The 26,040-nt window shown below is 40.4% G+C and overlaps 2 protein-coding genes across 4 annotated transcripts in view; both read right to left on the reverse strand.

The window, feature by feature from the left end:
• Positions 1–1,712: 1,712 nt before the first annotated feature.
• On the reverse strand, positions 1,713–2,561 carry LOC124596412 (histone-lysine N-methyltransferase SETMAR). Its single transcript, XM_047135546.1, has one exon. It carries the CDS (start codon positions 2,559–2,561, stop codon positions 1,713–1,715), a length of 849 nt encoding a protein of 282 aa, XP_046991502.1.
• The window catches only part of LOC124617482 (traB domain-containing protein), a 116,196-nt gene continuing 92,716 nt past the window's right edge, over positions 2,561–26,040 (reverse strand). For 2 of the 3 annotated variants that reach the window (XM_047145266.1, XM_047145268.1), the window contains exons 7-8: positions 24,915–25,165; positions 2,561–2,773 (exon numbers count right to left, since the gene is read on the reverse strand). In XM_047145266.1, coding sequence (XP_047001222.1) covers positions 2,771–2,773; positions 24,915–25,165 — 254 coding nt within the window. In that variant the 3' untranslated portion in view covers positions 2,561–2,770. Of the gene's footprint in view, positions 2,774–14,691; positions 14,703–24,514; positions 24,518–24,914; positions 25,166–26,040 lie in introns of those variants that run through there. The other variant, XM_047145267.1, reaches the window with a different exon arrangement.

Here is a 26,040-nt window from a genome sequence, read left to right on the forward strand (position 1 = left end):
TGCGGAAAGCATTTAGCCCCAAGCCAGCGGTCCTGGCCCTCCTCCCAGTGGTGTCCAAGAGGGGAAAAGCCGGGAAGGCAGAAACAGGAACACAGACAGAACTTTTCCTAGGAAGAGGTGCAGCTGTGGAAGAGTGGCCAGAGAATTTTAACACCTTTCATGTGCCAAATGTTTGTCCTGATTCCACCCACTCAGAACAGGGCTCGCCTAGTGGGTGCCATCCAACCACAGCAACCGGGCAAGACAGTCGTTGCTGGGAGTTCCGCTCCCTGAAAAGATGGGCAACCACTCCTAAGCTTGCACGAGGCGTCCAAGGCGCAGGCAATAGCAGTGTGATTCCTATGTGTCGGGGGAGGGGGCAGCCAGATGGGTACATAACAGCCCCACTACTGGATGGCTACTGAGCTGGTGGCCTAGGTGAAAGGGTTATGGCAGGGAGGGAGGGGAAAAGGGAGATGAACCCACACCAAAGGTACTAGGGAAGGAGCTCTTCCCCATCTGGCTCACACAACAGATTTCAAATCTAGATATGGAGATCTAAACCCTGAGGGGGACCAAAATGGGCAGGCCAAAAAGGAGGAAGAAAAGCAAACAAACCAAAACTGCAAGACAAAGCAAAGTCAGGAAGATAGCTGGGCCTATATAAATAACATCACCATCACAAAGATAGGAAGGGCAAAGGTGAAGGAATAAAAATACAGGGAGGGAGAAGGAAAGGGAATGTAAGCCAGCCCAGACAAGAAGAAAGGCTGTAAGGACCCATGTACTCACAAAAGAGTTGGGGGACTCGGAAGGAGGGAGGGGGGGGGGGGGGGGGGGTCTTGCTGAAGGAACGGGTTACTTCGCAGGATGCAATTGGATCCATGGGATCTGATAGTTTCTGATGGTGACAGATAGTGGTAGACATTACCAAGGGTTCTATCTATTAGTAAGTAAACATTTGATGTATGAAAATACCTCCATGCCCTACCTCTGTTGGCAAAAAGGGCATACAACCTTAACATAGTTTCCAACATATTTGTACCCTGACACAGATGTGTACTAATGTTTAACAGGACATATCTCTAAAAATGGCCCTTTCCCACTTTCGAATCCTCCAATAGTGTGTTTCAGCACCCACACTAACTCTGTGCACTGTCAGAATAAGTATGCAGTGGTAAAAATGTGTGTGTACTTAAATTGCACATGATACTTGCTGCACTTGACTGTCACATGAACTTACAGTGAAACATCCCAGTTACATGGCATGGGAATACCCGTTTCCCTGTAATGACAAGCTCTCTCTCTCTCTCTCTCTCTCTCACACACACACACACACACACACGCACGCACGCACGCACATCACAATCCTGTCAAATACAAAGTTGCTATGGTTCAATGTCAGGAAAATTGCTAAAAAATCCTCTTAACTCTATTCTCAGAAATTTGAAAATATGTAAAATAAAAGGCCATTCATTGATTGTACATGTATATAAAATATAGCTTCATGACTATTTTATATATAAAAGAGCTGCTGTACTCTATTATACAAATTTGCATTAACTGATACTTCATATTTAACAGTAGCAGCAGTTTGCACCATTATTCCAGAGATACACTGAAATTGTCAACAATCTTAACACATTACAATAACAGTACATTCCCTCATTCTTAATGATCTAATGAACTACATTTAAAACTTAAATCCACATAAGTGTATGTATATTACATTTTCACTCTAAATACAACAAAGCATCATATGGAAGATACTTTTTACAATTAATAGAACCACAAAGGCAAAGTTTGTTGCTCTTTACATTACATTCAGCACTGCTGTTACCTCCATAATCAAATGTTATTTCTTCACCAGGCTGTATCACATCTGCAGCAAAGATACCAATTTTAGGAATTAGTGTGTTTGTTCTCACTGGGATGACAACTGAATTCGGCTGACAAGAATGATTGATATAACGGCCAATGTTTCCAATCACTGTAGGGTCAACACAGGTTTTTAACAAATTACCATTGGCTAAATGTTCATTCAAAACAAATATATAGTTCATGTCACTGTCACTTTGTGACTGTGCTCTACGTTTTGCTTCCTCTATTCCTATTATTTCTCCAGCATATTCACAGATAAATGAACCTACAGCAATTTTCTTTGTTGTCCTGAGTCCCATACCTTTCCCATTACCTGTCATACATATCTCCAGACCATCCGCTGGACCAAGTTGACAAATTCTATTTCCACATCTGGACTGACGTCCACAAAGACACAAGGAGTTGCACTCCATAATACAACCAACAATCCTCTCTGGCAACAAGCACCCGTTTCCATCATAGCTTCTGTTGTAAGATCTTATACATTCACAATCCAATTCTGAAACACAAATACCATTTCTGCAGCTGCATCCCACAGCATATTGTGTTTCAAAGTCTTCAATATTAGCTCCTGGGCCTGGTATGTTACATGGTGTATAAATTAGACCTTCAATGGGATGGTTGTAATTGTCAGCCACATTTTCTTCATCTCCAGTTAGGATCTCACTGTCCACTGAGCTAGATAAAACATTGTCACACATAATCATAAAATGTCCACTTTATTTATTTTAAAAACATCATAATTTTCATTGTCAATATGTGTAGAAGCATTTCTCACACACATGCCACTTTGTGTGGTGTTGATAAAACAGTTTCGTTCATATGAACAAATTTTTAAAATATCAGCACTGCTTTTTGTAAAAAAATAGAATCATACAACTATTAATTTGCCTTCATTGCCATCTTCTCATCACTGTAAAAGAAAAGAAATAAACCTGATATTAGAAAAATGAGGCTACGTTATGCAGCACTATAATGAGTGTGCAACAAAACAGCACTTAATCGAACATACATGCATATTACACGCAAAGAGTAGCTGAAGCAAAATTGTCAGTGTACTTTGACAGTAATAATTAATTTATCTTACAGTAGATAACTGAACAACTGTAATAGTTAACATTTTCTGCATAACAGATGAAATGAGACAGTGTTGTTAGTTTACCTGAAAAGGTACATGGCAATACAAAGTACAGCCATTCAGAAATGCCACAGAAAACATGCAGCAAATAGCTGTTGGAAAGGATAGCAGCAACTATGAATATACAGGGCATTTCAAAAAGAATGACTCAATTTTGGACCGCAATAATTATGAAACACAGGATGTGCTGGCACAAAAATGTGAACTGTTTGAATGGGTGTGGCCTAGAGTTTCAGAAAATCGGTGTTAGATGTCAGTCAATACATCTTCTCAGTTTGCAGTCAGTCAGAAGTAAGACGGTGTCTTATCTCACAGAAGGAGTTGATTGTGTTGCAGCTTGCAAAGACTGAATCAGTAATTTCGGTCCAGTGTGTTTTTTGTTGGTGTTTTGGCACTGATACACCTGCACCCAAAAACATTTCTTTGGTATCACCAATTTGCATAGACCAGATGCTTATGCAAAGGCCGACCTTTCACTTCTGATGAGATGGTGGAAAGAATTCCTTTCTTTTTTGAGGAAACTGCAGTGACTGGTATAAACTACCTTTAAATGATGCAGAACTGACTTTTTCCACAACTTCAGAACGACTATGCTGACATTAATTTTACAACAGGATGGAGCTCCACCACACTGACACAACAAAGTACACGAGTTTCTCAACGACACACTGCCTCAACGCTGTGTGTGGTGCACGGGTCTCCACGACACTGCCCTGCATTCTTGGCCTCCAAGATCGTGAGGCATGACCCCATGCAATTTTTTTCTCTTTGGGATATGTGACAAAAAGTGTGTTCATCTCTCCTTCACCTGATGACGTAAAAGAAGTGAAGAACAGAACAACAACAAGGGCCAAAACTTGTGTAAATGCAGATACCTTGTGTGAAGTTTATGATGAATTTAGTTATCATCTAGATGTTGTTCATGCTACTGTTGGTGGACACACAGAGCATTTGTGATAGCTTAGTTTAAACTTTTAAGGTTTTGTGAGAATTTCACAATTGATCTCATGTTTGTAGTATGTTTCTATCAATAAATATGGAGTTTTGAAATTAGGTCATTCTTTTTGAAACACCCTTTGCATTCAGGACCACGGCCATATCACAAGTCTACAACAAAAGAACATGAATAAAGAGCAACTGTGTCATAATTATCATTAAATAACACAATTAACACTGTGAGACCTGATAATTATTACTGTAATTATTACAAGTCAAGGAACTTGGTGCTTGACCCATGAGAAAACTTCTTGCAGTAACTAACAATCAAACAATTTTTAAGAATTGTGTGTTGTTTAAGCTGAATAAACTTTAAAAATTTTCCCAACAAATGAGCTACATAAGTTTACATTTTGTAGCTTTGGACCAAAATAACACAGTGAACCCATTTATTAAATGCCTCACCAAATTACATGAATCTTAATGAAACACAAAGAACAATAACGACAATGTGACTATGTAAGATGTTAATTCAAAATTATTGACTGCAAGCAGAAAATGGTGTATGAGCTGCTTACAATCTGCTGTCAGGAAGCATCCCAATATTTGTAGGAATGATATGGGAAAACACACAAATTTTGTAAGATAGGTGAGTAGTAAACCACAGTAGTCATTGGTTCTGTGCTAGAAAAACTTGCAAATATTTCAACATTAGGAAAAATATTAAAATGTAAATACACAAAATGACAAGATAAAATCATAATAGTACAATGACATTAACATTTTGGCACTTCCCCAAGAAAAAGGTTTGCCCTCTAAGCCCTACAATATAAACATCTAGACCCATACACACACAACTATATTTTGATCCACCATTACAAAGTGGTACATCAACATCTAGCTCTATACTCTGAAAACCACCGAAGAGTGCATGGCAGAGGATACAACGCATTGTGAATTACTTTAACAAACAAGCAATGTGGTGATATGTTGCCAAGCAGACTAGCTAAACAGTAAAAATTCTAACCCCTGATGTTAGGAAACTTGAAAAATAACACACAACATAAAACAAATGTGTATCTACAAGTTATATAGTTTGTGTGCAAATATCTTTACACTAAAAAGGGGGGGGGGGGGGGGGGACAATCTTCGTGCCCAAATGTACGAATGGGAAGCGTGAAACAGAGTTGCTGAATAACTTGTGTGTGTGTGTGTGTGTGTGTGTGTGTGTGTGTGTGTGTGTGTGTGTGTGTGGGGGGGGGGGGGGGGGGGGGGGGGGGGGGGGAGAGAGAGAGAGAGAGATGACAAACTGGTGCAGAATTGATATTATTCAACTGAAGAGGTCATGAAAGATGATTGAAAATTTGAGAAGGAGAAAACACATACTTATGATTACAGCTTGTCATTTTAATTGAAATCATGAACTGTGTATCAGTTACGTATCCAGTACAGTATATCATATTAACGATATTTTAGGGGGAAAAAACATTACACCAATTTTTGTGTTTTGACGAGTCTATTGTACATTAAAGTCAATTCTTGCATGAGACAATAAACTTCCGATATACTGTAATAGGAAATAACTAAAACTGAGACTGCAATTTGATAAACAGTAAATGAATGTAAAAGCACTGGATAAACGAGACTTAATAAATTTGTCTTGAGTTTAGCGACAACGTTCACTTTATCGTAGTATCATGTACTAAAGCAACTTAACATTTAACAGACCGCTTTTACAAGAAGAAGCGTGAGTACTGTGGCGTTAAACAACGATTCATTAACAGTAGTCTTGTGTTATTATTCTACAGTTTTTTTTGGTTTTTTTTAATTGAACTCCACATTTCTGTGATTGACTTCGCCGCCAGCACACACCACTGTACACGATAACTGGCGGGTGTGCAGGTGTGAAAAAGCAAATATGCAGAAGTTGCGAGTCTCCTACTATACATGACATTTCAGTGTTGATTTTACTCCCTGTAGCGGTTGTGTACCGTATATTCCACGCTGAATACAAACGTAATTATTTACTTATTTCACATGGTTTTGATGACATTATGGTTACGCACATTCAAATCATATATACCGCTCAGTAATTGGGAAACACGGTTTTACTGTGTAGTACTGTAAACTTCAGTCTTAGTCCAGACGAAAGCAACGCAAGACACCTCCTCGTCCGAATGATCTGTCAACTTGAACACTGAAGATAAAGACGGCGAAACAGCTGATTTATAAGAGTGGAATATCTTTGAAGTGAGCATTCAAATGCGCAGAATAGATTTCGTGTTCGTTCGAAAATGCCAATACACATTGGCCGGCCTCGATCGTTTTTTCGCGGTAACTGCGGTTTTTTCATGGAGGTAAAAGAAGGACAGAGGTGGGTGGCACTACACACTTAAAAGTGTGTACACGACTTCGACCAATATCTATGGTCGAAAGTACACGACGATACACCGCGATCGATACTGGTTAGCGCCACAGCCATCTAGCGGTTAGACGGGTGAAACTACGAACATAAAGCAGACACATCATCCGAGCGCCAGAATCAAGAGCAGTTCTGAACTGCTGTCAATCAGCGCATGCACACTTGCGCAGAAGGGGGAACCGGAGTGTTTTCCGCTAATTATTTGCTTATTGTTCGGTGACTAGTGGCAATTTTCAGATTTCTTTCCACTGGTTGCTTCGTATTCTAGAAATGGAATAGAGTTAACAGGCTTTTAGGGGTGTAATTAAGACATACACCAAGGGAAGGTGTATATATGACCCGCTGTATCATAATAAAATAATTTATGAGTAATATGCATATAAGGTTACACGGTGATTTTTGATTTGTATCGCAATGCCTTAGCTTACGAAACATCATGTTTAATTTGATTGCATCTCTTGCTTTATTGCCGGCCGGAGTGGCCGAGCGGTTCAAGGCGCTACAGTCTGGAACCGCACGACCGCTACGGTCGCAGGTTCGAATCCTGCCTCGGGCGTGGATGTGTGTGATGTCCTTAGGTTAGTTAGGTTCAAGTAGTTCTAAGTTCTAGGGGACTTACGAACACAGCAGTTGAGTCCCATAGTGCTCAGAGCCATTTGAACCATTTGATCTTGCTTTATTTCAGCATGCCAGGGACGAGAAACTGGCAATGATAGGCGAGAAAGTCCGTGCAGTTACGCACAGTGCTCAAATGGATCTAAGCACTATGGGACTTAACTTATGAGGTCATCAGTCCCCTAGACTTAGAACTACTTAAACCTAACTAACCTAAGGACATCCCACACATCAACAGACGAGGACTGCAAAACTCTGAGTAGTACTCTGAAAAATAACACAGGTGCACCTTTAAGTAATGGTCCTTAAGGAGTTGCAAACCACTGCAATGCAACATCCACAACAACTTTTGAAATGGGCTGTGCTATTCTGTGGCTGAAAGTCAGATATTGCCCAGTCGACAGGAAACAATGTTACACCCAGCCCGCAACACAACAGGGCACGTACCGGTATTTTATCAGTGATCTAGGCTGGTATGATAACGAGACATATAAACGTGTGATTTAATTGTTACTTTTGAGAAGCCGAGGTAACCTCCCTTATGACTGTGTCACACTTGCTAATTCCATCTTCTATCATAGACAGCAGGATATCGAAACAGGCCATGACCAGTGGTGGCTCGTGAGAATACATTCTAGGCGTTCACAAATTTTTAGATTCAGAAAAATTTGACAGAGTGAAATTAATAGCATACGCTGTACAAGGGTTATGCTACGCTTACCACAAAATTTATAAATCTGCAGCCACTGCCAACTACAACAACATTAATAATAATAATAATTATAATAAGATGCAGCTGGCTGCTGTGGACGAGCGGTTCTACGCGCTTCAGTCTGGAACCGCGCTGCTGCTACGGTAGCAGGACCGAATCCTGCCTCGGACATGGATGTGTGTGATGTCCTTAGATTAGGTCTAGGGGACTGATGACCTCAGATTTTAAGTCCCATAGTGCTTAGAGCCATATAATACGATGCATAACTTCTCTGAGAAAAGAGTTGTTTGGTGGAATTTTGTTGTTTTGTATATAATTATGTACACTTCGGGGCAATAACGAAATAATGCGTAAGCTTTCACAACCGGCCGTTCCGGATTTTAGCGTAAGTAGGAGTTTTTGTGCTTTTCTATTTTTTCGGACAAATATGCAAGATCCCTAAGAGATGTATTAGTCCACGAATTTACTTCCGGACTGAAAAATCAGATAATTTAACGCTGCACCCATACAACAACTTGAGCACGGCTCGTCCTCAAAGCTGTACTTTTCTGTTACCATTTAAAATAGATTCAACATAGTTCATGTTAACACTTCACATGAAAGCCAATTACCGCCCAGTAAACAACCAACTCCAAACACAAATTGCCGCCGGCCGGAGTGGTCGTGCGGTTCTAGGCGCTACAGTCTGGAGCCGAGCGACCGATACGGTCGCAGGTTCGAATCCTGCCTCTGGCATGGATGTGTGTGGTGTCCTTAGGTTAGTTAGGGTTAATTAGTTCTAAGTTCTAGGCGACTGATGACCTCAGAAGTTAAGTCGCATAGTGCTCAGAGCCATTTGAACCATTTTGAACCACAAGTTGCCGTTTGTGGAAATGGTTAAACTCAAGTAGCAATGTCTACCAACATGGTCACTTGATTAGAATACAAATGAGACGCTGAGATTCATATGGGTCTAAGGCACACCGCTGTCAGTCCCACAATTAAGTGAATATCAGAGAAACCATTGATACAGCTTTTCGTGAATTTTCATGTATGCAATGTGGACCCACAGCACAGATAAATCTGACTCACCATAAGATCAACAGATTTCAGAAGCATGAATAAATCCTACAGTCTTACAATGGACGGTGATGTGCTTTACGCCCCAATGTTTCTCACAAGGGAAACTCCCACGCACCCCCTTCAGATTTAGTGGGAAGAAGTCTCGATAGCCCGTCTGAAACTGGACGAAGATCAAGCATGAAAACAGGAAGACAGTGTACTGAATAACACCAGGTGATCAAAAAGTCAGTATAAATTTGAAAACTGAATAAATCACGGAATAATGTAGATAGAGAGGTACAAATTTACACACATGCTTGGAATGACATGGGGTTTTATTAGAAACAAAAAAACACAAAAGTTAAAACATGTCCGACAGATGGCGCTTGATCTGATCAGAATAGCAATAATTAGCATAACAAAGAAATGGAAATGCTCAATATGTCCACCATCATTCCTCAACAATAGCTGTAGTTGAGGAATGATGATGTGAACAGCGCTGTAAAGCATGCCCGGAGTTATGGTGAGGCATTGGCGTCGGACGTTGTCTTTCAGCATCCGTAGAGCACAATACACTTGCGTCTTCAGGTAACCCCAAAGCCAACAATCGCACGGACTGAGCTCTGGGGACCTGGGAGGCCAAGCATGACGAAAGTGGTGGCTGAGCATACGATCATCACCAAACGACGCGCGCAAGAGATCTTTCACGCGTCTAGCAATAAGGGGTGGAGCGCCATCCTGCATAAACATCGTAGTTCCAGCAGGTGTTTATCAGTCAGGCTGGGGATGATGTGATTCTGTAACATATCGGCGTACCTCTCACCCGTCACGGTAGCAGTTACTGATGTTTTGCTGTCCAGCGCCATCTGTCGGACATTTTGTGAACTTTTTTTTTTTGTTCCAATAAAATGTCATTCCAAGCATGTGTGTCAATTTTTACCTCTCCATCTACATTATTCCGTCGTTTATTAAGTTTTCAAATTTATACTGACTTTTTGATCACCCGGTATAAAAAAATAGAAACAGTGAACAGTCCCAGTTAACAATTGCTATATTAAGCCCGAATTCAGAGGCGTGTCATCACGGTGTTGTACAGTGAATCGGGCTAGCCGTGTTCAAAAATCCTTTGTGCCATATGTTTTTATTTTATTTTTCTTTCACAACATTATGAACTGTCCGTCCGGTCACTGAAATGTCTGTTCTCTTCCTGTAGTCTTGGCAGTTGTCAAGCTACACACTGGTAACAAAATATGAGTCATGTGGTACGAATAGGTTACCGTCGCAAGTAAATATGGTTCAAATGGCTCTGAGCACTATGGGACTTAACATCTGTGGTCATCAGTCCCCTAGAACTTAGAACTACTTAAACCTAACTAACCTAAGGACATCACACACAAGACCGTAGCAGTCGCGCGGTTCCGGACTGCGCGCCTAGAACCGCTAGACCACTACGCCGGCGCAAGTAAATGTGATGAATGGTGAGAGCAGGCGAGATACCACATAGACATCACACAGAAATGAAAACAACGAATAAACGGATGTAAACTATGTTACAACAAAGGAATTCAAGAGTCAAAACTTCAAACTTTGACAGAACACAGATAAAGTGTGTGATTGATAAACGGTTGCGTTCATTTTTTTGCAGCTTGTGTTTTCATCAGTTCCTTGGGAGTGATCATCACATTCATACGAACACCTAAAGCGAGCAAGGAGGCATACCTCACTCACCAGGAGTGCAAATCAGTTCCATCAGTAAGTGTTTCCTATCATATGACACACGTACTGTCACTAATGCTGTGTATGACACATCAGGCGTGTTTACCGGTGGAGGATGCGGTTGAGTTTTCACCAACAGCTTGTGATCCTCATTCAAAAGCCACTTTTCTTTTCGGCTGCTAACAGAGCAGTTGTGCAGAATGAACTGTCATTATAGGTCCCTTCCTTACACCTCGCTTTCGCAAACGGACGACACAGACCAAAATTTGAATACAGCGAACAACGGAAAAAAATTGGTACCCTGGGTATTTGATCACGAGTCGCCTGCTTAGTAGTCGAATACCGTGTGAGCTTGCTCATATTGACTGCTTTTCCTTGGACCATTCACAAGTTTTTCTTTTTTCCAGTACACCTTCTTCCTGTTTTCATACTTGACCTGTGTTCAGGTTTTGACCTGCTGTCCACTGGGCCCTCTTACCACAAAATCGGAGGGGGTGCGATTTATAGTTCCCCTTGTCAGCGACTCAAGTAGATTACAACTCATTCAGAAACCTACAAAATGTGTTTACTGTCAGTACAACTTTAACATATCCTGACGACCAATTTGATTTTACAGCAGTATGTAACAAGCGAATTTGCGGATCTGAAGTGTATGCTATCATCTAGCAGTATTCATGCCGAGCTAACGGGAATAAGTCTGTCGCAGTGTGCTACCTACCACCTGGTGGCACTGACATACACTTGAGTGGCAACGGCTAGCTGTGCACATCGTGAGCCGTGCACGTTGTGTTGCGCATGTGCAAAAACTCCCTAAAACGTGCACAACTGAGGGTGTGCTTGCGACACTGTTGCCAAATTTCATGGAGTCTTGGCGCGGTGTATATTAAGTACTATATCTTTCAGATTGCAGCGTCTATGTTGCGATTAACATCGTTCAAAGAAAAATAACAAATAAATCCGCTAAGTGTCGGAAGTTTGGGTGCTCTTATAAAATGGTTCCGAGCATTATGGGAATTTACTTCTGAGGTCATCAGTCCCCTAGAACTTAGAACTACTTAAAACTAACGAACCTAAGGACATCACACACATCCATGCCCGAGGCAGGATTAGAACCTGCGACCATAGCGGTCGCGCGGTTCCAGACTGTAGCGCCTAGAACCGCTCGGCCACTCCGTGCTCTTACAAAGCAGCTGCCACTGGCCATGTTCGTCCTCACGAAGTTCCGAAATTCTTGCGGATCTTCGGGCTTCACGGAAATAATGTCAACGGATGAAGTTCCAATATGTCACATGGTCTCCCTTGTGTTTCGTGCGGTAGAAAGAACGGCTTTACAAAAGATATACAGGTCTATTTGCTTTTTGCGCGTTATTACCATCTACTGCGCATGTGCGCCAGGTGCATCCCGCGTGGACGGTGTAATATGTCAATGTGAAAACCGACGTGTGTTATTGATACGCCCGCTTCGAGCGCTGGTGCATAGGTGTACGGTTTAGGCGCATCGTGTATAGCTCAAGGTGGCCGATGAAACCGACCAGTTTTCGTCCAAAAAAGAGCTGGTAGAGTAAATTCCTTTGTCAGAAAAGGGGAGGGGAGGCGAAGACGGGCATTTGCCGCCTTTCGGCCGGTCGGCGATGACAGAATCGACCCGCACGCCCTGCAATCTTTCTCAAACGATTTTACAGGACCTAATCGGTAAAAAATTTCATTTTTGCTTTACCTGTAGCTTTACACGTCAGGTTCATTATGATGTGCCCATCACTTCGTTAATGCTCATAGTTATTGGGACATTTATGTGGAAGTAAGACACTTCACGAAATTCGAGGATGTTTGCAATGAAAAATAGGGGTCGCTATGATTTTACATCTGGTGGATATTATGTAATATGTTGCTGCGTATGCTGTCATATTGAATTTTTCTTTAGACTTAGTTGGAGGTTTCTATCTGTCATCAATCTTGAGAAAATTGATCTGACGTAGCTCACCGCGTCAGCGATAAAGCCAGAATGAAATATCCACAACATTCCTCTATTTCATAAAAGGTTTGAGATATCGAAATGAGATTTTGGCAAATGACAGCACACAAATGGGACAGTATTTTCCTGTATGGTTATCATGCAAAACGTCATTATCTACCGTATTATTCCACTAACTACCGACTTTTCCGATGAAAGAATGTAATTTTTATGGGCCACCGATAGCTCGTGAAACGAGAAATACTATGGGTTTTGGAACAATGTAAGTGAAGTCATTACAAGTTTATTTTGTCCCTAGAATGCCCTTTTTCATAAGATGCTCACCTTACTTTTCCTCAGTTCGTCACTTATTAAACTTAATAAATCACTGTTTCAGAATTCTCTCGCAATTGCGTCTGCGCAACACTTTTGTGGGTAAGACTGTGTAAACTTCGGTGAGCTTTGGCGAAAGATACTAATTTAAATATGGCGACATGATAAATGTGTAGGTTTTACTCAAAACTCCCCACTCTTGACTCTTCTCTGAAAGTTACAAATGGTTAACAAACCAGGCGTAAATAAATAGCTGAATTTTCGCGGTATTCTTTTTAGGTACTAATCAAAGAAGAGGTGACAAATCATTCTGAATGGTCACCATGCAAGTGTGGGCGTGGAGAGGCCCCGTTCAATATTTACCAAAAATGTGAGTGTAGGCTTCAGTTTAGAACAGCTTTTCCCGAACAGCGCTCTGAGCGTGGCCCCCCCCCCCCCCCCCCCCCCCGCCCTCGCAGCACTGATGCTCTCGCGTCGCGCGCTTCCCCAGCCGACTGCGCATCTTAGCGGCCACGGCATTTTGCGCGCACTGTAATAGGGGCTTATTATGATGCATTCACGCTTGTCGTCACGTAACCGTCGGTTTTCGAGCGTCGACGTACAGAAGAATTCCTGAGCATTCACTCTACATTTCGCAGTTCATGATAGATCGTCATAAGATGCCGAAATTTAGATAAAGCAGCTTGCAGTGATTGCTGTTGCACTTGATGATGAGGAACAAAAAAAAAAAAAAAAAAAAAAAAAAAAAAAAAAAAAAAAAAAAAAAAAAAAAAAAAAGACTGTGAAGAAGAGTTCCATAGTCTTTACAAGGAGCTGGAAAAAAAGGGGTCATCATTCTATAAATATATATATGAATTTCTAAACAAGTTTTTTTTACCTTTAAGCAAGAAACAAATAAAAATTACTAAGAGAAGTTCAAGATTTAGGCGTCCAGTATCATCACAGCAGAAGTTGACTGTTTGCCTATGATATGTCTACATGGGCAGTTTACTGAACTAAAAGACCGAACGAGGTGGCGCAGTGGTTAGCACAGTAGACTTGCACTCCGGAGGACGGCGGCTCAATCCCGCGACCGGCCACCCTGATAAAGGTTTTCCGTAATTTTCCTAAAGCGCGTCACGCAAACGCGGGGATGGTTCCTTTGAAAGGGCACGGTCGCCTTCCCTCCCCATTCGTCCCTAATCCAACGAGACCGATGACTTCGCTGTTTGGTCTCTTGAACCAAATCGATCCTGAACTAAAACAAACATGCAGGTGCTACTCCGTCAAGTGTGAATCCAACTTTACGCTGCACGTTGTTTTGAAGCCAGAGTGGTCGGAGCCTGCCGCCAGTTTAAGTAGCCCGTAACATTAGCAGACTACTGTTTACGATCGCTGCTTGTTCACTATTTCAGTTGTGTGAGCACAATCGTTTTAAATACTGAAAATCATAGAGTTTACTTGAATAACGTACTGTCAGGACGGCAATTTCGAACGTTTATTTTATTTTATTTTACAGTGTGTATTTGCTGTAGTAATGCGACACATTTGGCCACTTTAACGTAGTGTAATTTGTTTTTTGCTGCTATATTTCGGATAACTAGAAACGTAAGGAAGTGATGCGAGTAGCATGCTTTCGTAGGCCATTTAATTCCACTTTAACTGTATTTTTATCGACAGCAAATGAAACTGGAACTCCGAAACCAATGCTTGTTTGCCTGCTGGTATCGGTACTGCTTCTTGTTCGTTAAATTTTTCAGCTTTCAACTCGTATGCACATTTTGAGTGTTCACGTTTGCAGAAAACTTACCTACATGTTCTTTGCTAGCCCATAACCGTGTGCAATGAGGAAACAAGCAAGGGATTCTATCGTATCTTGTGCATGCCAAAAGTGAATGATTACTGAAATGTCAAAGAAACAGAACTACATGCGATAAAGAGTTCTCGTTTTATTAGATTGTCAGTATATTAGTCTCGCTGTAGTTTACTCATCTTCTCACTTCGAAATCTTACCTAAGATGCGTCATTCAGCGTGTGTCCAATAATAGCAACTTACAGGTTTGAAAACGATAGAATTTTTTAAGTATCTTCCACCGTTACTGGATGCTATAAATGTAATTAAGGGACTGGTCTCAAACGCTTAAAACCCCTTAATGTGGATATTTTGCTTTAACATGTATGTGAGCAACTTTTTGGTAATGATAGCCTAATCTGTGTAAGATGTAGGCCTACCTACACAAGAGTAGCCTATTTGCTTTTTTCCCGGGATAGGGATATTTCTCCGCAGTAACTCTGCAAGATTTTCAGGAATAACAAAACACAGTATAACTAGAATGTACGTCTACTTTGGTCATCTGCTTGATTTTTCTTTTGAATTTCACTATGAGGAGTTCAAAGTATTTAACTCTATACCATGCTTTGTAATATGGCAATAGTTAGTTCATGTTCCATGAATCATTTTCAAGATAAATCGTAGTGATATGGAACGAGCCATGATAAACTGGCAATTTTTTTTAATAAATGTTTCCATGCTGATCGTATATTAGTTTTTACATTTTTTTAAAATTAAAGACAGACAGATATTAGTAATTTCTACCCATCACCTTTTACACATTAATAGATAATCTTAAGCAGCATAGGAGTTATCAGGGAGATACGTTTTCAGTTTAGTTTCGAATTTTACTTTGCTGTGTGTCAGGCATTTTATGTCAATGAGTAAGTGATCAGAACTTTTGGTTGCAGCATTGTGAACTCCTGTTTGCGCTACAGATAACGTTAATGTGGTGTAATGAATGTCATTTTTTTTCTTCTAGTATTGCAATTACGCACATCGCTGTTCCTGTTGAAGTGCACTGGATTACTTACAACATACAACAAAGTTCAGGAAGGAATAACTATATTCTGAAATGGATGGATTGCTAATCACACACCGAGCACGGGGCAGGCACACGAAAAGACAGTGCATATGAATTTCCAGCCAAAGCCTTCTTCCGAAAGGAAGCACAGCACACTTACACATTCAATCACACCTATTAAACTCATGTACACATGACCGCAGTCTCCAGCTGTTCTAGCCAGAATCTTTTTTCAATTGGGAGGAAGAGTGAACAATGAATAACAGTTATCGGCGAGCGGAATTTAGGCCATCAGATGCTGCCCCAACAATCAGCGCGGTTGCGTAGCCTATGTTATGCAGGGACGAAACCATTGATACAGTGTGGCCCAAATGTCGGAGCATTTGCGACTTGGAAGGCATGAAAGACATATGAAAGAAAGGACACTGAGTAAAGTAAGGCAGATCTAAAGTCAAATGAAAGAAATAAAACCATTACAATAAAAATTCACTTCTACAAAAGGAAATATTGCTTTAATTGCAATACTTACGAATGAAATGTGATTCCTTTATACTTTAGACTGAACCAGCGTCTCCACAAAAGCACCCAACACCTCAGAGTGACGTCACGGAAAAGTATCACCGCGGTGAACCTAATGTTTTGGGCTATTAAGACGGTAGGCGTCGGCTTCAAGTTTGTGACGTAATGGCTCGTCCCTTCTTTTTTAATTGCCATGTCCCCCCCACCCCCCCCCCACCCCCCGCAAGAAGATTCTCAGCTCTTTTACGCGGAATTGCACATATGTAGGGATCGCTTGTATATTAGAAAAGGAAGACAGAAAAGCGAGAAAAGTCACTACAGAAAAGTCTCATTCAATTAAGAATTACTAAAGAGAACAGAATGTTACTAGCTGCCATCACACCCCACAAAAAAGGTTTATTTAGGCTTAAGTTTAGCTTCCACTCAAGTGCAGTTTTTTGTGCAATTTTATCAGTACCTTTCCCTTCAAGATTTATGGGTTTTCTTTACATTTTTTGTTTTTGGTTTTTGTAGTTCACATACCTTATTTGTACTTCGGTTCGCTGGTGAAACTACATAAATATTGACCACTGATGCTTGTAAATCTGTTTACATACAATTCTGAGAGCTACTTATCAATAAATAAGGCTGCCACAAACACATATTTAAACAAATAACCCTAATACATTACTTGATGTACACTTCACAAAAAAAAACATTTTGTACTGCTGCTGTGTCTGAAGGTTTCAGCCATTTCTTTATAAAACGTTAAATACAAATAACTTTCTCTTAATAAACTGTTTTAATAATCAACGGTCTTAGCGGCAGAAGAGGAAGCAGTATATTTCCCAATAGCGTTGAGAGTGGAAGAACCGAGGGGAGCAAACTCCATGATGAAATCATATTAAACCCAGGTGCAACGGTTCCCGTATCGGGCGGCTTTCTGGTCAGCGTCTGATTCCATGTTAGGGACGGCTGTTCTAGTTACTTCAGGTCTCGCCAACTTGGTTATATTTTTGGGTAGGGTTTCTAAACCCGCGCAACTACCATGATGGCACAACGTACGGAAACTAGTACACCAGCTGGTTCAATCCGGGGCCAAAATTTTGGTTCAAGTAGGGCAATGGATTCTGTGGGCCCTACACCATCATGGTTGGATCAGTCGGAGGATCCATCACTTAGCAAACTCACAACGAAGGAGAAACATTTCCTTGGTACACTTAACGTGAACACCCTATTGAAAATTGGAAAACAAAAGGAACTGATCAAAGTACTTGATGAATACAAAATCAAACTTCTAGCAAGCCAAGAAACAAGATTCACAACAGATGAAGTGTCAGCTATGGGCAATTGCAGGATATAGAAAGGTCGACCAGCTAACAAAGTTAAGAAAACAGAGAAAACGAAGAATGCAGCGTTAATCCTTGGAACTGCCTCCTTCATTCATAATTCTATAACTGAATCTATAATAGAGTTCATACCTCCATCCCCTAGACTGTCTATAGTAACTCTTGCAAGTGGAAACAAATTATTCACCATACTCAATGCCCATGCGCCAATCAATGAAGACAATAGAAAGAACCCAGAGAAGGTAGAAGAATTTTGGTCACAACTCGAAGAAGAACTGTTCAGAACCCCAGACAAGCATGTCAAGATCCTCATGGAGGACTTCAATGCACAGATTGGAAAAAAGAGAAATTTCCGGAGCATTATGGGCAAATATGTAGCTCACAGAAGGACAAACAGAAATGGTGAAAGATTGATTGATGTTTGTGAATCATTTGGAATGAAAATTACGTTCGCCCAGTTTAAGACGGCTCCAAAGCAGATGGAAAAATGGCGATCACCCAATCCCATGTTAGAAGAATTTCAGATTGATCATGTAGCGACTACCAGCCCGAAGGAAATAATGAACGGCAAAGTGCAGAAAGTTGCTAATTTTGATTCCGACCATTATCTGACAAGGGTCAAAGTGAAACAAATCCCTGGCAATCGGAGAAAGAAAACCCTCAGAATACAGAAGTACAGAATTGAAGAACTGAAAATCAGTGAAGAAATAGTTGTGAAGTATCAGTATAATCTTGACACGTTAAACTCCAACGAGTGGAATAAAATGGCTCAAAAGATTCAGGAAGCAGCGAAACAAACAATTTTCCTTGCTAAGAAAAAGAAATATCCATGGTGGGATGATGAATGTGAAGATGCCCTACCGAAGCGTTCTGAAGCTTGGCACAAGTGGAATTCTACCAAACAGAACTTCGAAGAATTTAAAACCCAAAGGAGGAGGACAGAAAAAGTATTTAGGAACACCAAACGAAGGTTTAAAAGAGATCAATTAAAGGAGCTAGAAGAGAATTTCCAGAAGAACAACACCAGAAGCTTCTATCTGACACTTAAATCAAAACTAAAGAGGTTACTCATCACCCAACATCTGTTTCAAAATTGATCAGGGCAAATTGATTATGAACAACAAACAGAATTGTGAACACTTGGCTAGATACTTCAAAGAGTTGCTCAGCTGTGACCCACCACCAGACAAATTAAACTTCCAGAAACCATAAAACAAACTTCCTGATTCCACCCCACCAGATAAAAAGGAAATACGAAAGATCATCAGGGGCTTGAAAAATAACAAAGTGTCTGGCAAAGATTCAATTGTTGCAGAACTTTAGAAGTAAGCAGGAGACAGTTTCCCGGAACGACGACTTGAAAGACTTTCAAAAAATCTGACTCATGGGAGAGATCCCAGACGAATGGAGAGATGCTGCCATCCATCCACTGCACAAGAAAGGAGACAAATCCAAAGTCAGGAGATCAACAATTAGGTGAATATCAAGCCGGCTTTAAGACAGGAAGATCGTGTGCACAGCAGATCTTTACCATCAAAACCTTAATCAAAACAAAGACACTAGCAGTTGATAAAGTTATAATGACATTTGTGGATTTTAAAGAATCGTACGAGTTTGTTGATAGAGACACATTAATAGAAGTGCTGAAAGAATTTAGGATTGGTGATAGAACAACGAGGCTTATTCAGCAAACACTAACAAACACCCGATCACAAATTAAAGTTTTAGAACTGTCAGAGCCCTTTGAAATCAAAACAGGTTTGAGACTAGGAGACGGTCTCTCTCCGATCTTGTTCAACTGTGTTTTACAAAAGTTATCAGGGAATGGCGAAAAGAGTGTTCAACTTTCCAAATAGAATTAGGCTAGGCCGCAAACAGTCTGGGCTTACATTTGAATGCCTCGCGTTTGCAGATCATACATTGTTTTTTGCAGAGAATCAGCAAATTGCAACTAAACAGACTGAAGTCCTCAAGGAAACAGCAGTGAAAGCACGATTGCAAATATCTTTTGAGAAGACACAATATATGAACATAAATGCCACTGATCCAGTCTGGACAATGAGGACCAAGTATGACGACATCAAAAAGAGTTCAAAAGTTCAAGTACCAGATTTGGACTCCAAACAACAATGAAAAGGCAGCAATTGAAGAACGGGCAAGAAAAATGGAAATAGCATTCAGATTGTGTCAGAACACATAGAAATCTAAATCACTCTCATACCAGGCCAAATTCCAACACTACAGCACAGTCGTCAAACCTGAATGTTTATATGCATCTGAGACAACAACCAGGAAGGTACTTTCAGACTTGGAAAAGAAAGAAAGGTAATTCCTTGGAAAGATTCTTGGGCCCAGAAAAATATCTAATGAATATCAAGAACTTCATCAACGACTTGAAAATATCACCACCACAATGAAGAAAAGAAGACTGTCTTTCTATGGACATATTAAAAGAATGGTATCAGAGAGGCTCGCCAACAAGGTTCTTCTCTTCCAGGAGAACAGGAAGACAAAAGTTCCATGGGTGAATGAAGTGCACTGGGATCTAGAAAAATGCGGGATCACGGCAGAAGAAATTGTGAAAAGGCACATCTTTAGGGAAAAGGTTGCGGAGATGAAGGATTTCTTCGAGGAGAAAACGAGGAAGAACAGAGTATTCTCGGCAGAAGAACGTGCACGAGTGAGCCAACGGATGAAGGAGTACTGGCGAAAGAGGAAGAAAGAGAACTTTAGAAAGTGAGGGAAGTTGTGTAAACGTAGCCCATAGATGGCTGTAACGAAAATAAATAAATAATAACCTATCAGACACTTCCCGCAGTGCTTTTTTCAGTTCAAGTTGCAGCCATGTTGCAAACCATTTCACTGTAAAATATTAAATTCGATTCCGGTATGTATCAAAATCCACTTTATAAATGTAGCAGAGGGCAAGTAATTTAATGTCTTACAATTCAGACTGCTGCCTCACTGCTTCTATGGATCTTTCACCATTCATTATAACAAATTTTAACGAAAGGTAACAATTTATCACAAATAACAAAAGTAACGAATTACAACTGATATCAACAAGGAAAAGCACGACGAAATGAAGTATGGACATGTGCGCATTATTATGTATCGGCAAAGGTTATTAAAAGGTACGTTAGGTCCGAAGCGAAGCGGATTCCGATTGGCTGGCATACTGACGTCACTATAGGACCAAAGCGAGGCAGCGGCTATTAAGCACAAGTAACTCGTTATAACTGCAATGAGTAGCACAAAATTATTTAAAACAGCTAATTTACCTGTTTAATTATTAATAGTGGGTAAAGAGTGCCACTGCTGGGATTCTCTCTTTTGTGTTGCTGCCTTTTGTTATTTTCAGCTTCATATTGAGGAAGCGCATACGAAAGGAAAACCTTCTTCTGACATATAGTTTGAGAATTTCGGATGAAAAATCGGCATATTTGGTTTGGACAGCAGCACAGATTTGTTTCACCACATTTTTTTCCTTCGAAATACTTCGCAAACCGTTGAATACATTAAAAATGTGTTCAAACTGCGACCCTCTACGCAGCCAGTCACCTGTCGGTATTGTACGCTCACCATGAGGTGCAACTTTAATACAGCCAAAATGTTCCACAGCTATGGCATAAGGCCTTAAAATATCACTATATGGTGTACCCAGTGTGTCGCCCACTATGCGCAATGTAGTCATCCATTTATCTGAATCCTTCTGCAGAGCAGTCAGATCCATCTCTGACATCTGATTCTTTTGGTGCAGGTAGTAGAGGAACAGTAATACCCTGCAGTTCTCTTTCACCACCTACCTTTTCTAGTGCGTCGCTCATACTGGGCAAAATTCCTCTGAACTGATGTGACACCAAAAGTCCATCACTGTCATCTGCCTCTAACGAAGTTTCATTCTCATGAGTATTGTGCCCCAAGAGTAGCAGTCGTAATCGATGTTGTTGGGGAAGGATTCAAGTGGAAACTCGGCTACAGCTAGAACTTAAACACCTGCCGTGTGATGTTTGGGTGATTATAGTTATACAGAAAAATTATGTCTCGTCGACTTCTGTTTCTGTAAAGCTTCACGACTTTAGAGATCTACAGCTATGATTAAGTCAATGTTTCGACTAATATGTGCATGCTGTTTTTTACGTCATGAAGAGAACGCAATCCGCCCACAGAAGCTCACTGACAACATAAGAGCTTGCCTTCGAATTAGTATTACTCAAAAAATGGTAGCACACGTTGATCCTTTAAAATAATAACTGACATTCTGCGTTTTTATGTATAACATTTAAATAAAATGGTAGTCATCATAAGACTCCAATAGTCGTAAGAAATACCACCTTATTTAGCTGCCCCCTCCCCCCCCTCCTGCCCACGGCTCTTTGCATCATCAAAATATTAAGAGAGATATTCACCATTTGGATTTGCAGCTACTTGTGCTTACCGTGTTTGCAGTTAAAATTGTAGGATGTAAGGTCCGCCAGTTATGCAAAACACCGTTTTTTCCAAGTTCCCAAACATGTTTCAGCACAAAGCGTAATTGTCAAACAATTACACTGGGTTTTGGTGAAGTGCAAAGTGTTGTTACGACGTTATTTCTGAAAATACGTGTTATATTTACATGTTGCTGAGACTAAACGGCTTGCCACACGAAAACATGACAAGATACCTGTAATAAATAATACACAGATGATCCTGAAAAATATTGCACACCAAGTGTAAAGATTAAATAAAATGGAAACCCACTGATGATAGCACAGTGGTGCTGAAACATGTTTGGGAACTTGCAAAAAAAAAATTGTGTTTCGCAGAAGTGGTGGACCTTACATCCTACAATATTAAAAAGAGATGTTGAATTTCATTGCCATTTCTCATTATGTTGAATTTCACTGCAATTTCTCGTTAATATAACAGTCTTAAAAATAAATTTGCCACGAAACACGTTGACGAGCCATCCCTATGCGGTACGTGGTTACTCACTGCAGTGGTGTGAGAGCGAGCCAGCTTGCACAAGTAGCTGGGCTGAATTATTAGACTTCTTAGTGTTCCTGTACCTGTGAAAGCCGGTTAGCCCGGCAAGAACCCCGAGTTCCTCCTTTAATGTGAGAATCGGATTTTTAACACACCTCAAAGTACGGACCTACTCGAAATCTGTTTTGCTGAATTTATTTAACGTTGTGGAGGCGTACGTCAATAAACCTTCAGTGACTCATTCAGAATACGTGTGAAAGACAAACACAAAGCTTAGTGTAAGATACTCTGAACGCCTAAAGCACTGAAAAGTGGAAACATATACGTGCACATTTGCAAATTACTTCATGTAACAGAATCACCACGCTATAACAAATCCCGACCATACTGCCGGTAAGCAGTAACAATAATTTATAGACTGTTGATGTCTACCTACCACAACGCAAAAAGATCCACTGCAGTAACTTCAAGCAAACGTAAGCCATCCTTGGCACTTGAACAAATTATTTTTCCGCGTTATAATCCACACCTAAAATTTCTGATAAAGATTTTACCCACTTGAGGTTTCCAATAAACCTGGTATTTTGTCCATAGATTTCTAACTTTATGTCAATTATGATTTTTTATGCTCAGGATGCCACAAAGTCCGACTTTGAGTAAACTTATCAGTTTCGTTTTGGAAAAAAATTAAAAATAAATTCTATTTCTTGGGTTGGCGATCTCCGTCGTCAGTTTGTGGCAGGGTCAAGGAGGTTAGGTTAGGTTAGAATCTGTTATTCATAAGACGTATAGGTCAGATTTTAACCTCCAAAGGTGCGATTGATACCACGATGCCTTTGTGATTGGAGAAGAGTGCTTCAGTGCGGCGTTTGCTATAAAAAAGATACCGAATGCATGTAAACAAGTTATATCTGCTTCGAAAAGATCGTCGCGAGTACTGTACGTTGTCATCAGTTATTGGAATTAGGCGACAAATTTTATGAAAATGAGGTGAGGAGGGAAACGCCTTCATGCAAGGGTTAAAGCAGTGGCTGAAATGCAATTATTGTAGCTCAGTAGACTCAGAACTGTAAAAGTTTCATTCAATGGCTACAGTGGTTCCTGAAATACAGGGAAGCAAAGTCACTAAATTTAACATTGTTGGGATAGGGCCCTCCAACCCCCCTTAAATATTCAAACATAAAACTGTATATTTCATAAGAAAAGTAATACCCTATGTCTGTAATATCAATGAGTCATCCTATATCTGTAATATCAATGAGTCACTGTTGCCCGTCTCATATATTTACCTGGGTGTGACAGTTTGCAGGGATACAAAATGGAATGATCAAAAAGGCTCAGTCGTGGGTAAAGCAGGTAGTAGTCTTTGGTTTATTTGTAGAATAATGGAGAAGTGCAATCAGTTTACAAAGGAGATCGTTTAAAAATGACTCGTGCAACTGGTTCTAGAATACTGCTCAAGTGTGTGGGACCTGTACCAAACAGGACTAACGGGGGGTATTGAACGTATGCAGAGAAGAGCAGTGTGAAAGGGTCACAGGTTTGACTGATCTGTGGGAGTCTGTCACAGAGATACTGAAGGAATGGAACTAGTAGACTCTTGAAGATAGATGAAAATTATCCTTAGAAGTGTGTTAATAAAGTTTCAAGAAACGGCTTTAAATTGCGATTCTAGGAATATACTACAATCCCCATGTATCACTCACATAGTAACTGTGAGGATAAGATCTGAATAATTACTGCACGTGCAGAGGAATCCAAAACAATCATTTTTCCCACACTCCGTATATGACTGGAATGCAAAGAAACCCTAACAACTGGGAACAGTGGAATGTACCTTCTGCCATTTTCTTCACGGTGGTTTGCTGAGAACTGATGTAGATGTTGATATCATAAATAAATATATAGGCAGAAAGGATCAAGGGCAGTGATTTTTTTCTTTCTCTCTCTCTCTCTTTTTTTTGGGGGGTAGGGGTGGGTGGGTGGGGGGATGGGGTGGGAGCTGGGCAGAGCTAAACTGGGCAATTAACGTTAAAACTGATTTCACAAGAAACACACAGTTCTTGAACAATTGACTATAAACAAGCACAGATGGCCATTTTTGCTATTTATCAAGCAGCAGCACAGGTAAAAAGGAAAAGTACTCACTGTTACTGTTTTCTTTTTATTTCTTCTTGCTCATTTCCTTAACAAATTCCTGTCTTCTATTACCCTTCTTTACCTGATTATTTTCTCTCTACAATTTGCTAATAGTTTCATGTATCTCTGATGTTGCACATTTTTGTCTTCTTTCTTTATACTATAATTTTCAGACAGCACCTAACATGTGACTTGTCAAACAGTCTATCTGTGAGTTATAACTGTTAAGATTTCCAAATCTGGCCTGCTGTTTGTCTTTCACTGTTTATTTCACCTTCTAATAGTTTTTTGATTAATGTCCTTTAACCTTTTCCTCTCTTTTGTGACATGAAGGAACCTCTGTCTCTGAATGCTGCAAAACATCTTAAGAAAAGAGATAAAACATAAAGACACTTTGGCACATACCTTTGTAAGGTTCTGCAGGCTGGCCTTGATTGAATTTAGGCCAGGGACAGGTACAAATCTGGAACAGCCCCAAATAACAAGACCCACCACTGAGGCTTTCACAGTGAATTTGAGGACTCTACTTGTTAGTGTTGGAGGAGGAATGCGCATAATTGGTGGAATGTCTTCTGGAGATACCTTTCCCCAATTCTGTACAATACCTGGCACATGACCAATGCCAACGACACCTACAACTCGTGATGGTGTAATACCTGTAATTAAAGAGAACCAGAGTCAATTATGCTACGTGAAAGTTAAACAAGACACTCTTAAAATTCATAAGATATGAATTTTAGTATCCATGGATTTTAGCATCTCTTGGGATGTGATGTGGAGAAAGGGGATGCAGAAGGTGTCGCAAAGGAGTAAGTGAAAAGAATACACTAGAATGATAACATGGTCAATGTTAGAAATCCAACCATGATATTCCTCTCCCAGTGTGTGTGTGTGTGTGTGTGTGTGTGTGTGTGTGTGTGTGGTGGGGGAGGGGGGAAAGGTGAGCACACATTTGTGTTTGCTTTGAGAACTAAACTCAACACTAGCTACACCACACAGTGAGTGCTGTTTCTTTAGTTAAATATCTGCTACACGGCTGTGTTTTACGTCATAGAGTTAATTGTGAATATGTTTCATAGAATATATAGCTTTCTACAACTTAGGTCACTCAAAAGCCACAGAGACTGACCGACTGACAGCATAGAAGCAGAACAGCATTATTAGTGTAAGCTTTTTTTCAAACAATGGAAAGTCCAGTTTAGAATATCAACAATACTATGAAAAGGCTGGAGCAGCCAGTCATGTGTGTGAGGTGTACTTGCTTGGATGAATGTGTGTGTTGTAATCCCCCTCCAGAAGAAGGTTTCAGCCAAAAGCTTATATGTAACAGTCTTTTCATTGTGCATGTCTGCAACTCAACACATCACCTTTACAATGGGTAGCAATCTGTCTTTTTTATAATTTTTTTCTTTTCTTAAGCCCTATTACACCAGAAGAATGGAAGTGAACACAAGCAAACTGAACATTCTCAGAACATTCCATTTCACTAGTGTTCACTACCATTTGCATTTGAGTATAAACAGAATACTAG

Source organism: Schistocerca americana, chromosome 1 (assembly GCF_021461395.2).
Source record: "Schistocerca americana isolate TAMUIC-IGC-003095 chromosome 1, iqSchAmer2.1, whole genome shotgun sequence".
NCBI lineage: Eukaryota > Metazoa > Arthropoda > Insecta > Orthoptera > Acrididae > Schistocerca > Schistocerca americana.

What these genes read in the sequence shown, in the direction of transcription:
- LOC124596412 (XM_047135546.1), bottom strand. Translation starts at nt 2,561, where the DNA reads ATGTGTGACAATGTTTTATCTAGCTCAGTGGACAGTGAGATCCTAACT.